At 35.9% G+C, this 14,605-nt stretch overlaps 1 protein-coding gene and 1 long non-coding RNA gene across 8 annotated transcripts in view; both read left to right on the top strand.

The window, feature by feature from the left end:
* The window catches only part of LOC132095597 (NACHT, LRR and PYD domains-containing protein 12-like), a 54,050-nt gene extending 46,243 nt beyond the window's left edge, over nt 1-7,807 (top strand). For 5 of the 7 annotated variants that reach the window (XM_059500744.1, XM_059500743.1, XM_059500745.1 and 2 more), the window contains 2 exons: nt 6,763-6,941; nt 7,642-7,807. In XM_059500744.1, the coding sequence (XP_059356727.1) occupies nt 6,763-6,941; nt 7,642-7,697 (235 nt within the window). In that variant the 3' untranslated portion in view covers nt 7,698-7,807. Of the gene's footprint in view, nt 1-5,210; nt 5,385-6,762; nt 6,942-7,641 lie in introns of all 7 variants that reach the window. The other 2 variants (XM_059500741.1, XM_059500738.1) reach the window with 1 other exon arrangement.
* Nucleotides 7,808-10,653: 2,846 nt separating this feature from the next.
* LOC132095606 (uncharacterized) lies at nt 10,654-13,621 on the top strand. The gene is made up of 3 exons (XR_009422467.1): nt 10,654-10,841; nt 10,925-11,025; nt 13,477-13,621. It is a non-coding gene; the product is annotated as an uncharacterized LOC132095606 (long non-coding RNA).
* Nucleotides 13,622-14,605: the final 984 nt, after the last annotated feature.

Here is a 14,605-nt window from a genome sequence, read left to right as displayed (position 1 = left end):
TTTCTGTGATGTTACTGTTAGACAGTGCTGAGAAGATAATAATTTACAGTTTACAGGTTACTCTATTTAAAATGTAATAAGTAGTGTAACTATTTCAATTGCTTTATTAAAGTAATGTAACAGATTACATTTGATTGTTTTTCTAAATGTAAAATATTTTCATCTGTAAAAGCAGGCAGGGTTAAGCTTACAGTAGAACTCAACACTGATTATTGGCAGACTTTCAAAAGCCTTCATCACTTAAATTAAGATTATAATCATTTAATTTTAAACCACAGACACCACAAAATTAGACTTTAACACCTTTTTACTTTGAGATCAATCTGATTCTGGTTAAATTCTGATCATTCTGGTTAAATACAGGTTTAAAATCATAAGAAATAGTTTGATAGCTATGATACTGTTTTTAAAATCAGATCTTTTCACAGCTGTGACAGGAAACACTGGCATCTAGTCATGGGCCGGTATGAGATTTAGACAGTATGATAACCTAAAGCAACAATATCACGGTATCACTGTATTGTTGTTACAGCTCTGAAATGTGTTATTTTTAAATGACTGGGTAAATGAGATATTCTGGAGGACACATAAGATTGAACCAGTGAGTTTAAGGATGTTGGTGCCGTGCCAGTGGTCGTCTTGTAGAGAAGCATCAGTACCTTGAATTTGATGCGAGCAGCTACTGGTAGAGAGTGTAACATGATGAGGAGAGGAGTAACGTGAGCTGTTTTCGGCTCATTGAAGACAACCCTCGCTGCTGCATTCTGGATCAGTTACAGAGGCTTGATAGTACATGCAGGAAGAGCCAGGAGAGCATTACAATAGTCCAGTCTGGAGAGAACAAGAGCTTGGACAAGAAGTTGTGTGGCTTGCTCTGACAGGAAGGGTCTAATCTTCCTAATGTTGTATAAGACTTGACTGTTAGCAGACAAAATGACTAAAGAAACCAGTCAGATAAGTGAGAGAGTAAGAACAGTGGGCTTTTGAGGCGATCGACCCGAGTACAAATCTGCTTTCTTCTCATTTACTCCAGTGTATATTAGCTCAGAGAGGTGTTTATATTAAAGAAAAGTGTGATTAGGAGCAGGTGTAGGGGGCTTTAGGAATATAGGGTGGTGATGGCGCAGTGGATAAGACACATGCCTTTGGTGTGAGAGACCCAGGTTCGAATCCACTATAAGACACCAATGTGTCCCTGAGCAAGACACTCAACCCCTAGTTGCTCCAGAGGTGTGCGACCTCTGACATATATAGCAATTGTAAGTCGCTTTGGATAAAAGCGTCAGCTAAATGAATAAATGTAAATGTAGACACAAGGAAGGACACTAGAAGACAGCATCTGTTTATAATCAATAGAATCATAGAAAGAATATGTTACTACATACTGCCACAATTTACAGTAAGTATGAATAATATAATATCTCATTTTTTAATATATCGGCATCGGCCGATATCCGTGTTTAGTAGCGCCGATTTAAAGTCAGGCACGTCGGTGGGCAGCCCCGTGTTATTGGTGTGGTGGAAAGTGCTGCTGCTGCATGTGAAGCACCCCAAGCTAAAACTTTTGAAAGGTTCAACAACAGTCCTGGGAGATAAAGGCAGTCAGAGAATCTCACTCTGTAAATGGGGTGGAGAAGTTGTCAGCTCTTACAAACACTGCAGCGTGATTGAGGGCTCCGTTACTCCACCCCACTCACAGACAGCACCGTGCTCGGTAGTGGTGGGCGATACTGCAAAATTTGGTATCGATCCGATACCAAATACATATAGGGTCAGTATCGCCGATACCGATACCAATACGATACTTTTTACTTAAAAAAAAAAAAAAAAAAAAAAACTTGTGTAGGGGAGTGCAGTAGGTCTGTCATTATTTCTGAGGTGGATGAATGATCAATTATTTAGGCAATATTTTTTATTAATTTATTGAAGTCCACAAAATAATTAGTTATTAGGCACTGTAGAATAAAACACGATCAATTAATAACCTTAATGCTGCAAAATGCGTCTGCAGCAGGTATTATTATTATGTGCAAAAGCCACTTGGAAAAAAAGCTTTCTCACCCGAATTAAAGGGGTTTTAGTCTGAATAAAATGCTAGTAGCAGGACTGTAAAATGAATAGATGTGATTATGATCATTTGATAAAATGAAGAGAGCGCACCATATGTTGGAGATCATTTTACTTTGTTGACTGTTTCCCGTCAAGGAGACCGCTGAATGCGCCTCTTTAAATGGTTTCGTGGTGCTCGTTGTTGTATTTTAAAACGCATCTGCAATGTTTTCAAATGACACACTATAGTAGTGGTGCAACAGATCATCTTTGATCAATATCTTCGGTTCGGCACACACGTGACCCGCGGATTGATTTATGAAAAAAAAAAAATAAAAGTTGCGAAAAAATGTTCAGTCCACACTCAGTGGTCATTTCGAGCGGAGGAACGGAGGAGCTTGAACGCCCCGCGCATTTTGGCTTCCCTGTCAGATATAATGATGAAGAAAAGAGGTTAGAGTGAAAAGATTGTGCCAGATCTTTATGAACAGGAGAAGAAAACAGTTGTGGATGAACTATCCCGAGCATCCTCTGTTGCGCTCACGGCAGACAGATGGACGTCCAGGGGGACGGAGAGCTCTGTGATGATAACTGCTCACTTCATCACAGCACACTGGGAGATGAGAAGTCCGGCTATTATGTTAAAAAGAAGATATTATGCCAGTTGCACTTTAAGTTGATTTCATATATTTTAATTTAATAATTTAATGTTAATTTAAAAAAAAGACAAAACGTATGTTTATTTGTCTTGGCCTTTTTTCTTTTCTTTTTTTTTTTTTGCTGATTCGGAAAATGATCCGATCCATACGAGGACGAGCGAGCGCGGGTTTGACTAGATGTATTTGGAGGTTATTGCTCACGTCTCTTTCTGCACATATCCAAATGTTTCCATATTCGCAATGTATCTGAATGTTAAACTATAATATTTTTAAAAAAAATTTTTTAATGTAAACTAGACGGAAAGATCATCCTCTTCACATGAGCAAAAACGTCCTTGGCATAACAGCAGAGTGGACCGGTATACTACGGTCTGTTTAAACTGACCAGTGTAACCTTTTATGTGTTTGGTTGACTGTACTTTATTTTAATAATGAACAGACTGCGATGTAAGTTTGTAATTAGAATGCACTTTAGATGTTCTGTGTCATTTATACCAAACACAAATGTTGCTGGTTGCTAGTGTGTTTGCAGCACTACTGTTATTTATTTTTTATATATTTAATTTTTTATATTTTTCAGTTTAATTGATTTTTATTTATAAAATTGTATTTATTTAAATGTATATTTAAGTTTACATTTATGTTCCAACAAAAAAATTCTACTTGATAAATGCTCTAAAACTTTTATGTAAATGATTGACTTATATATATATATATATATATAATTACCTGTTTCATATATTTAATACTTGGTCAGTTTATTGATTTGTTTGGGTAACTTTGGATACATTTTTTTATTTTAATACCGTGCAGTGCACAAAATTAAGATTCGAGAGATGGTTCAAGTCAGTGCTCAATAGATGATGATAAGTTTAGAAATGTTGTGCATCCACTTATTATTAGTGTGATATTTTAGCATGAAAATGAAGGGGAAAACTTCAAGATATCGGCAGCACATATCGGCCATCGGCTGACCCTGACCTCTAAACATCCGCATCGGCTATAGAAAAACCCATATCGGTCGATCTCTAGTTAGGATCCTCACTGAAACGTGTTTCTCGACCCGGTGACTTTTAATGAATGACGGTGAGAATCTGAGATTGGTAATGCTGTCATAAATTCACAACGGTTGTGCTGTAATTATATAATAGACTGTCTCTAGCTAACATAAGACAGACTATTTGCAGGGATGTGATGTTCGTGTCAGAGTTTATATAGACTGTAGTGTGACGCGCTCCATGTCTGCTGTTACTGTACTGTTTCTGGTTCTGATTCACTGTTAGTGCTGCGCTTGGTTTGAGATGCTTTAATTTACATTTGGGAACACAACATTCATCATTAGAAACATTTATAAATCTGTTGTTGTTTACAAAGAAGTTTCAGTGTCACATAATCCTTCAGAAATCATTCAGATTTACTGCTCAAGAAACATTTCTGATTATTATCAATGTTAAAAACAGTTTTGCTGCTTAATATTTTTGTGGAAACTATGATACCACTCCAACATTTGTATAAGATTTTAAAAATGAGAAATTAATAATTTTATTCATAATTCATGAAAGTGACAAAAAGTGAGTGAAGGCATTTAAAATGATTTATATTTAATAAATACATTAACCAATTTAATTAATATATTGATAAATGCAAATAAATGCTGTTCATTAAACTTTATATTTATCAAAAATTAAGTGCATCATAATTTCCACACAAAATATGAAGCAGCAAAATTGTTTTCAACATTGATAATAAACAGAAATGTTTCTTGAGATTAAAATAAATTGTAATGATTTCTAAAAGATCATGTGACACTGAAAACTGGAATAATGATGAAGAACATTCTGCTTTGCAGAATCACAGGAATAACATTAGATTTTATAATATATTAAATTGGAAAACTTTTTTTTGTATTTGTAATAATATTTCACAATATTTATTTATTTTTACTTTATTTTGATTAAATAAATTCGGTCTTGATGAGCAGAAGATAGTTATTTCAAAAACATTAATAATTTTAATGTTTCCAAACTTTTGGCAGGTACTTTAATAATAATAACAATTCTATATACTTCACTATAATATATTATAGTACTTTATTATAATATATTATTATATTGTTGTCATGATTATTAAATTCTGCTTTTTATTTTTTACAGGACAGTGTGTATTTTTACAATATAAGATATATCTTTTAATGTGGTAAAATACATATTTTTAATAATGAGTGCTGGGGACGTGGTCAGATCTTCCTTCTTTTTTGTCTCTAGTTGATCACATGACTGTATTTGGTTAAAAATCCTGACAGAGTAATAAATAATTTTTACTTTCTTTTTGAATGAGGCTTTTATGATTTATGATCATGTTTTTTTGTTGTTGTTCTTTGACATTTTAAATCTCAGTCCAGTGATTCATCACACATTGATTTGTTCTTTCTCTTTACTAATGGATTCACAGCTAAACTGATCTGATCTGAGAGAGTGAAGAGTGTGTCATTGTTCTCTACAGGTTGAGAGATTGTGACGTCACAGATGAAGGTTGTTCTGCTCTGACTTCAGCTCTGAGATCAAACCCCTCACACCTGAGAGAACTGGATCTGTCTGGGAATAAAATAAGAGATTTGGGTGTGAAGAGTCTCTGTGCTGTACTGGAGGATCCTCACTGTAAACTGGAGATATTGTGGTAAGATCACTCAAACCTGTGACCTGTGGTCAGGGCTGGACTGGGGTTAAAATTCAGCTCTGGACAAATCCAGCCCATCTGACCCACGAGTTCCTCCATGAATGTTTTACTGGGTGACAGGGCCTTTAAATAGAGTAAATAATAATAGATATTACTGAATTCATGACAAATATAACAAACTTAATAATGTATTTGTGTCACACAGAAATGCACTTGACAGTAAAGCATTGATTTTGAGCTAGAATGCAGGAAATCTATTGAGAAATAAATTCTGTCATCATTTCCTCACCCTCATGTCAATCCAAACCTGTGTGACTTAGTTTCTTCTGTAGAACACAACAGATATTTTGTAGAAACCATTACCAAACCATTTCTTGAATTTCTGAAATGATCTTCTTTAATGTTCCACAGAAGAAAGAAATTGATACAGGTTTGAAATGACATGATGTTGAGAAAATGACAATTTACATTTTTGGGTGAACTGTCCTTTTAAGAACTTATTTACCAGTTATATTTAATATTTAAGTAGACTAATAACAGTGACATTTATAATAAATACATCTATATTGTACAGTGTTAATAACTGCAAGTTAAATTACTATGGTGATGAATTTACAAGTCTATGTTTTGTCATTTTCCAATTGACCTCGTCATGAAGTTTAGATTGTGGTGTGTGTTTTCAGCCAGCATCACTACAGAAGCTTTAATGTTCTCATATCACACGACTGTAAAACACAATTCTGTGTCACATCTGAATGGATCAAGACACTTGTGTTGTTGATCACTTTACTCCTGATGACCAGTACATCCCTGTCTGTGGGTCACAAGTCAGACTCTCTGACCATTAGACCACGACTGCCCCATATAGATGATTGATAGATTAGAAATATTAGACAGAATGGAAGGTTAAATGAGTTTGAATGGTCTAGAAATAGAACATAGAATGGCAGCTAAATGGAGTCTAAAGACCTTCAGTTTGTTTACATTTGAATTTTGACAGTTGGAGTTTGAATAGTCTTGGCTCATCTGAACATTTCCTCAATGTAAGTCTGTGGGATTTTGATGATTTTTAGTCTTCATTTTTAGGTAAACTGTAAATCGTAATTAGAGGAGCAAGTGACTGTTTCTCCAGACAGATCTGTGCTTATATCACTATGAAACAATATCTCACATTCAGCTCTGTGTGTCTGTTCAGTCCTGAAGCACATGACAGTTTCAAACAGCAGCATTGAGCATCAACATGCAGAAATCTCATTCTATCAGCAGCAGTTTGTGGCAATGATTGTCATTATATCTCCTCTCCTGCTCTGAGACCAGAGTCAATAACAAACTACACACACTTCAACTACAATTAACACTGTGTCATTGTTCTCTACAGGTTGATGAAGTGTGACGTCACAGATGAAGGTTGTTCTGCTCTGACTTCAGCTCTGAGATCAAACCCCTCACACCTGAGAGAACTGAATCTGTCTCTGAATAAAATAAGAGATTTGGGAGTGAAGTTACTCTCTGATCTGAAAGATGATCCACGTTATAAACTGGAGACATTACACTACTGTGAGTATATTAGTATTTAAATCTTTTAAAATGGCCAAAGTTAAGTAACAGACATATTTGGAGAATATAAGATAATAATTCAGCTTCTCTTTAGTTTCTGTACTTTAAACTGTTTAATTCTGTGATGATCTATGAATATATGAATATGTTCATCTCCTCCAGTGTCTCTGTGTGTAAATGATAAAGAGAGAGTTGTTGATCATTCACTGTTATTAATCTATGATCAGTTGTTCATCAGATCAGAGTATGTGAGCGGAGTGGAGCGTCAACAATTTCTCCTCCGCGCTCCGATCATTGAATTATCACTCCGCTCCGCTCCACTCCACACTCACTGATATCAGAAACACCGCTCCACCTTCACTCCACGTCTAAAGTATTTCAGCTAAATATGTTTAACATGTGATTTCTTGCTAAATATCCAGTTATATTACGGGCTGTTGGCATGAATTGTACTCGTGACGGAGCGGTGCTGGAGCGCTCTTGGAGCGAGTGAAAACCACGACGCTCCGACTTTTAAAAGATCTGCTCCTCGCTCCAGTCAAAATCACACGCTCCACTCCGCGCTCCGCTCACATACTCTGATTCATATCTCTGACTGTAATATGAATATACTGTGTGTTTCTGAGCTGGATCTGCTGATGTGATGTGACAGCAGTAATGTCTCATACTCATATCTGACTGTCTGTGTGTTTTATTGTAGACTCTCAGTATTTAGACGTCAGTTCAGTTTCCTCAGGATCAGCTGATGGTGAATAAGAGCCGCTACAGGAATCAGTGATGTGAAGTTAAATGAATGCATGGAAGTGTAATGTGTGGAGCAGTGTTGATGAACAGAAGAAACAAGCTTCAAGGAAACTAAACTAATTCATCAAAATAAGTTTTTATCCAAAGGACATTAAGAAAATAGTTGATTTGTTTATACAGCACTGAAAACCAAGTAAATCAATGTGATATTTTCAGTGATGGGGTTATATCCTGAGCTGTCCAGATTTAATATAGATCATCATAACTGTGTATCCTGAAATTCAGAAATAGACATCTTATCACTTGTACATTTTCCACTTGATATCATCATGAGAAATGTGTGCCCTGCTGTATCTTGATTTAAAAACAGGAGCTGGAGGATTTTTATTGTTTTTAAACTTAAACATCTTTTATGTAAAATATCTTACTCGGGTCTGTACTAAATAAAAATGATCATGAATTTTGTCTCTTATTTTGTTAGAATTATTCACACTTTCTCAGATTCTGTAACATTCGAATGTCGCTGTAAATATCAGCATCTATGCATATATGCAGCATATATTTGCTTAGAAAATTAAATTAAATTAGAATTCTAATTTAGTTTTTCAGCCCTAGTGTCTAATACACTGAGTTCCAGTTAATTTCAAAGAGAGTTTCAATGTGGTTTATTGGAGCACTAGAGTGATCTTCTTTTTATTAAATTATTATAATCACAACTATTCATTTTACAGTCCTGCTACTAGCATTTTATTCAGACTAAAACCCCTTTAATTCGGGTGAGAAGGTTTTTTTCTCTCTCTCTCTCGAGAAGCTTTTGCACATATAATAATACCGCTGCAGAAGCATTTCGCAGGATAAAGGTTATCGATTAATTGATCGTTAATTTAAAAGACGATCGATCATGGAAATTATCGAAAATTTACATCACTAAATGCACATAAGTTGGATTGTATGGAGCTAATTTTGACAAAACTATTTGAATTTGAATTGTGTAAATATGAATTCTAAACAAGTGTAATTTAACAAAAAAAATGAACATTATATGGGATTTAAAACAGTTTTGAATTGGATTCTGGATTTTTTTTTTCTTTAATATTTACCATTTGAAATTTAACACAATGGATTTTTTTAAGGTAAAGTTTTATAGACATGTATTTTCAAACAGATTTTTTGTTCTGAATTCTTAGACTGCAAATATCAGGTTTTAAAAATTTTGAAAGTTTTCAAAACGAAGAAGAAATTCGGAACATCAAATAAAATTTTCTAAAATTCAAAGCGCAGAAATTCAGATCGTACAGAAAGAAGGTCAGAGGTCATTCACAGGGAGATCATCTCCGAAAAGAACGAAGCGTTTTGTCCAATCACAGAGCTGCAGCAGATTTCTGGCGCGAGCATCCGGCTCAGGAGGTCATTCTTCTGCTGATCGTGAATCCAGAAGTAAGTGATTTTTAAGCATTTATGGTTTATATTTAGATATTATGTTAGCATTCCCAGCATGTGACACATTAGTCTAAGCGGTCTCTGGTGTTTGTTTTAAAGTATATTTGGTGTAAAAGTAGCATCACCGTGTCTATACGGGACTGCAACAGCTTGAAGTAACAAAGCGGCCTGTAAAGAGCTCGGACTCTGTCAGAAATAGAACAGGAATCCGTTTGCTGTTGGAGATTTCACATTCAGTGTAGACACTATCACTGATTATAATCCACAGGTTCTTCTGTCTTCAGTCTGGACGAGGTGTGAGCGTCATAACTCCAGGGACGGATGAACACACGGCTCTACTGGACACATACTCGGAGAACTAGACCAGAGGGACCCGGCCGAAATACTGCTGCTCCCGGAACCAGATTTCAGACAGACACCTCAGATTTCTGAACCAAGAGGAGCTTGAATGTAATTAACCAAAGAAAAGAAGATATGAGGCAGAACGCACGCTTGCTGTTCTCTGGTGAATTCTCTCTTCATGAACAACAATGTAGAGCTGTGCACACAATGTAAGTAAGAGATTAATTTGATAGTGTGAACAGCTTCAGTGATTATAATCAGAGTTTCTGAGAGAGCTTGAACTCTTGCTAGACTGAAGTCAATGATAATGTTCTTGACTTTGATGATTGATTCTTTGCTCTTTCTGTTCAGTACACATACATACATACATTTAGTATAGTTTTTGATTTTTGCTTTTAAAACCATTTTTTAAGGGTATGTTAAGCTTAACTGTCAAAAAGTTGAAGCAAACAGCACACAAAACGTATTACTCTTTAATGTTTTATTATTTTGTTGTGTGTGAATAAATGTGAATATTTGTAATAAATTACAACAATGAGCGACCAAGTGTCAGCTTTGCAGAAGAAGTAGCTCATGAGTATGAACTATTTTAGTCGTGTCATTTCTGCTCCTTTTCCCGAGCGAACTGCTGTCTTTATTTGTACAGGTACAGATACTTCTAGAGCAGATATGAGGGAGACTTCAGTCACGTTTGGAGCACGCTCTTTCACAGATGTCTGTGGATGTGGACTTCTTACAATTGATCTGTGTTCAGGAGCTGGTAGTCATTTTTATTTAGCTGAATTGAATTTCTTTCAGAGCTGACGATAGACAAAACCAAGATTTCTTCATAACGGGACAAAAGCTAAAAAAGAATGCATCTCTGTTTGATCAAATGTAGTCATCATCTTCTTTACTAACTTCAGTGCATTTGTTTATTAGTACTGACAATTAGCTTTTTTCACAGAAATGATGGCTGGAATTGAGGAAAGATTCTTTGAAGGAGGGAGCACTGGGAAAAATCTTAAGTATTCAATTACAGACTTTCAGAATGACAATTTCAGGAAGGTTTATTAGCATTACAGCTGGGTAAAAAAAAACATTGATGTCTCAATTTTCTCATCAAATCCATATTCAGGGACCATGAACTTGGTATTCAGCTAGAAAATTACTTCTGGAGAGGAGCATTTTGATATAAATACACCATATTACATCCATTGTAATGTTTAATCAATATTGTTGTTGTACTTTAGGATAGTTGGTGAAATAATGGCAGTGAGCATTACTCAGGATGGACCTTTTTCATGGAGTGGATTTACAATTTCATTTCTTCCGGGAGATTAATAAAGATGAGCTGACATAACAGATGCAGACCTGCTAGATCTGATTGACAAGGTTTTCTAATTTAACTCAATTCAGATTTGTATATACATCTGTGTAGTGTATGTGTGTGTTACTCCTGGTTTTTATTTCTTTAGATTGAGACTGCAGACACTACAGCCTTGCTTGAGCTTTCTGAAAGAATCGTAGCATGTGGTACACAGGATCCTAACATGTGATGAAAGGAAGACATTGTCAGGTGTAGTATCTGTGATTCTGTCCATCTGACTCTCCTCCTTTCTCTTCAATCCACACATCAGGGATAGATGTTTTTGGTACATTATACTCATTCGTAGACTCTCATCTGCAGCTTTTTACAGGTTTTCCATTGTCATGAGAAAAAATGAAATATCTGATGTCCCTGTCACTGTTTTAAGTGCGGTGGGTTCAGTGAAGCGCGGAGAGAATCACGGATTGTGAACTTGTGTCCAAGTCTGCCTGAAGTCTTGGGAGAAAAGTGTAGTGCACACTGAAAAGGTCCTGAATCACTGATCTGTCGAGCAATCCTTCTGCCTCCAGCGAGTGCAGCGTGTCTGAGGACTTGTTGGTGACCGTGATTCTGACATCACGCCAGAGACGCTCAATCCTGTTAGAAACAATACAGATTGAAATCCAAAAAAAAAATCAGGTTGAAAAGCAATGCAGTGAAAAAATATTTTACTTATTATTATTCAATAATTGGTTACTTAAGTGACATTGAAAAGCTACCTACAGATTACTGAAGATTCATTGAACTTCTTTTCATTTTACAAGTTTAGACAATTGTACTTTACCTTTGAAACTGGTTTTTAAACATAATTTTAGCGCACATAACACGTCTATCTGGAATAACAGCTGTATTTTGGTGAATAGATAATCTCTGTTCATCGATGAGTGCTGGAAGAAAGGCACATGGCCACTTACACATGTTATGGACAACTCAGGAATATATTGAGTTATGATGATATTTGTGGTAAGTAGCTCCTATAAAATCTATGATAAAATAATTAATAATATACCATTGCAGATGATTAAATTAGTTAAGGAACAAGTAAAATATTCAACCATAATTCCCAAAATACATGATCTTATGATAGAAAATTTTAACTTTGCTGATACAAAATGTTCTCAAAGATTTTTGAGGAATTGTGTATTATAACATTGTTTTCCAGCACTAGTAAAGAGATCTTATATATTTTATCGTTATGACAGGAAAAGAGTGTCTGAAATTAGAAATAATTTTCTTACATTTCCTGTCAAGTCTAAATGTAAAGAGGTGCATTTTAAAATTATGAATCATATTTATCCTGCAAAGGAATTTTTAAGAGTAAGATTTAATGTTGGGGACTGTAATAGATGCCAATTATGTAATTTGGAGATAGAAACAGTTGAACAGCTGTGTTTTCAGTGTAATTTGGTACAAACCTTCTGGAATGATGCGTTCTGTTGATAAACCAAAGATGATCTGCAAGAATGATAAAGAAAGATAAATTAACTTAGGTTCATGCACGCACATTTACAACTCTTTGAAACAGCGGCAGAGAAAACGAAACCGAAAGTAAACTGGAACCGCTCTGACAGACTCTGCACATGCACAACTACGTCACGCGCACATTAATAAGACTACCTTTACAAACAAAGAAGGAATTTAGTACAGTTAATGTGAGTGGGAACTATTAATTATGTGTTTGTTGGAATGGGACGCTTATCTGTGTTGCGTGCTGTGCTTTTGGGGAGTGCGTGAGTGGCCCTGTCCCAAACGAACACTTCATGTGTCCTCGCGGTCTTACGGACTTACAATAGCCGCCGCGTGCGCGTGCGCGTGTCCGTTAAGTCCACGAGACCGTAGAGTGTCCCATTTGTCATTTTAGGGTTCAGAAGGTGCTCGCGAGCGTCCCCTAGCGGCCGTTATGCGCCTCGATCCGCACTTCTGACCCGCACCGGCGCGAGCTCAAACACACTTTACCCGACAGACAAAGATAAACGTTATTAACGTGGCTATTATTCTGGATGCTTGAACATGTTGAAATCGCATATTTACTTTCCGAAAAACGACTTAATCGTGCAGCAGTTGTGTATCAGGACTACTGGCTGAGACCACAAGCGAGCTGTTCAGTTATAAAGGTTTTACTGACACCAAAAACGATTTTATGACAACTGATCTTTTGTCTAAATGACAATCTTTGTGGATGTGGTTGTAGTTATTATCTGGCTAATAACAAGAAGCTTTGAGTGAGATCTAGTAGTTACAGTTTAGCTGCTACACAGCAATTTTACATCAGTGTTAGAGACAGAACTGCTCTTTCTTTTCAATAGAACTGAAGTTACACATGATTTCCAATCGGTTTGGTTTGTTAAAATCATCTTACATTATGATACAGGACATTTCTGGCTTTATAGGAGAAGATGCCAGACTTTTGTGCAGTCTACAGATGCTCCAATCGCCGTCGTCTCAAAACGAGAGCCGGTGGATCACCTTTCACCTGTAAGATATGACAATATTAGGATTATATTTGGGATAATTGTTAGTGACTCAGTGGATGTGTGCACAATACAGGTCCTGCTACACAGGAACAGCGGGGATATGATATAATAGTATTACAAGATTGCTGTTGACCCAAAGCTTTTCACAAGTTTGTTTCCACAATCACAGAATGTTTCTTTTCTTCAGGAGTGAGGACTTTGACAGAACGGGGCACAATGTCCGGCTTAAAGATGGTGCTGTGCCAAACATTTTTAACTTTCCAGCTCATCTTCAAAGGGTCTGTGTATCACTGACCAACAATAATTCAAGGTGTATAAGATTGATATATCAATATGTGATTAAATGTCACTTGCAGCATGCAAACATGAATAATGACAGCTTTTAAGAAAACAATTACAGCTGTTTTCATGAATGTGTCATTTATGAACTGTAATCTACAAATAATGAAACCACATTAAATATAATTGTCTGTATAATTTGTATTATTTTATTAATTTGTAGTGCTTTTTGTGTGTGTTTTTATGCAGAGCTAAGCCAAATGAACACAACAAACTTTTACTTTTTTTATTATTCACACATATTAAATTCATTAAAAGTGAAGCTACAAAACTGACCCAAGATCAGTTAAAAGCATTTCAGACAATAACCAGCTTTAAATTCCAGCTGCGCAGATGGGAACGTGTCACACTGCTTTTCTGTGACATTAGTGAAGTAATTTACTCTATTTACTGTCATGAAGTTTAATGAGAAACTACAGGACACAAATGGAAAAAGACTGAGAGTCAGTGTTCAATGTTCAGAAATGTCTCTTCTATTTGTCTGGTGTTCTGTGGAGGGAAGTGTTGTGTTCATCTCTGTGTGTTTCTTCATCTGTTTGCTCTCATTGTTTTGAACTCTGCTGTGTGTTGATCAGATCCGGCCCAAACATGGCTGCAGTCTGCTTCAAACTCCAAAATGTTTGTGTCATTTCGTGCCCCTCAGATGTTACAGTGTGTGTCACACCTATGGGGCATGTTGTCACATTTCACTTCCAAGGTAAATAAAGAAAAGAGTATACACTGAAATTCTGAATCAAAACCACATGTTTGTCCTAGATGTGTGAAAGTTATGTAAATAAATAAAATGACACTCTGAACCCCGTGTGGATTTACACAAACTGAGGAGTTTTAGTGTTAGTCCGGTGTTGTGTTAATGTTATTATTAATGTTATAATACCAAAGACCATCTACAAGGAATGAAAACAGAGATCCACCTTGGAAAAAAATAAAGCAAAGACTCCATTAAAATGCAGACGAGAGATGATGAGATACAGACA

Source organism: Carassius carassius, chromosome 19 (assembly GCF_963082965.1).
Source record: "Carassius carassius chromosome 19, fCarCar2.1, whole genome shotgun sequence".
In the NCBI taxonomy this organism is placed as follows: domain Eukaryota; kingdom Metazoa; phylum Chordata; class Actinopteri; order Cypriniformes; family Cyprinidae; genus Carassius; species Carassius carassius.
Note: the sequence above shows the minus strand (reverse complement) of the source record. Positions and strands in the feature narration are given on the sequence as shown.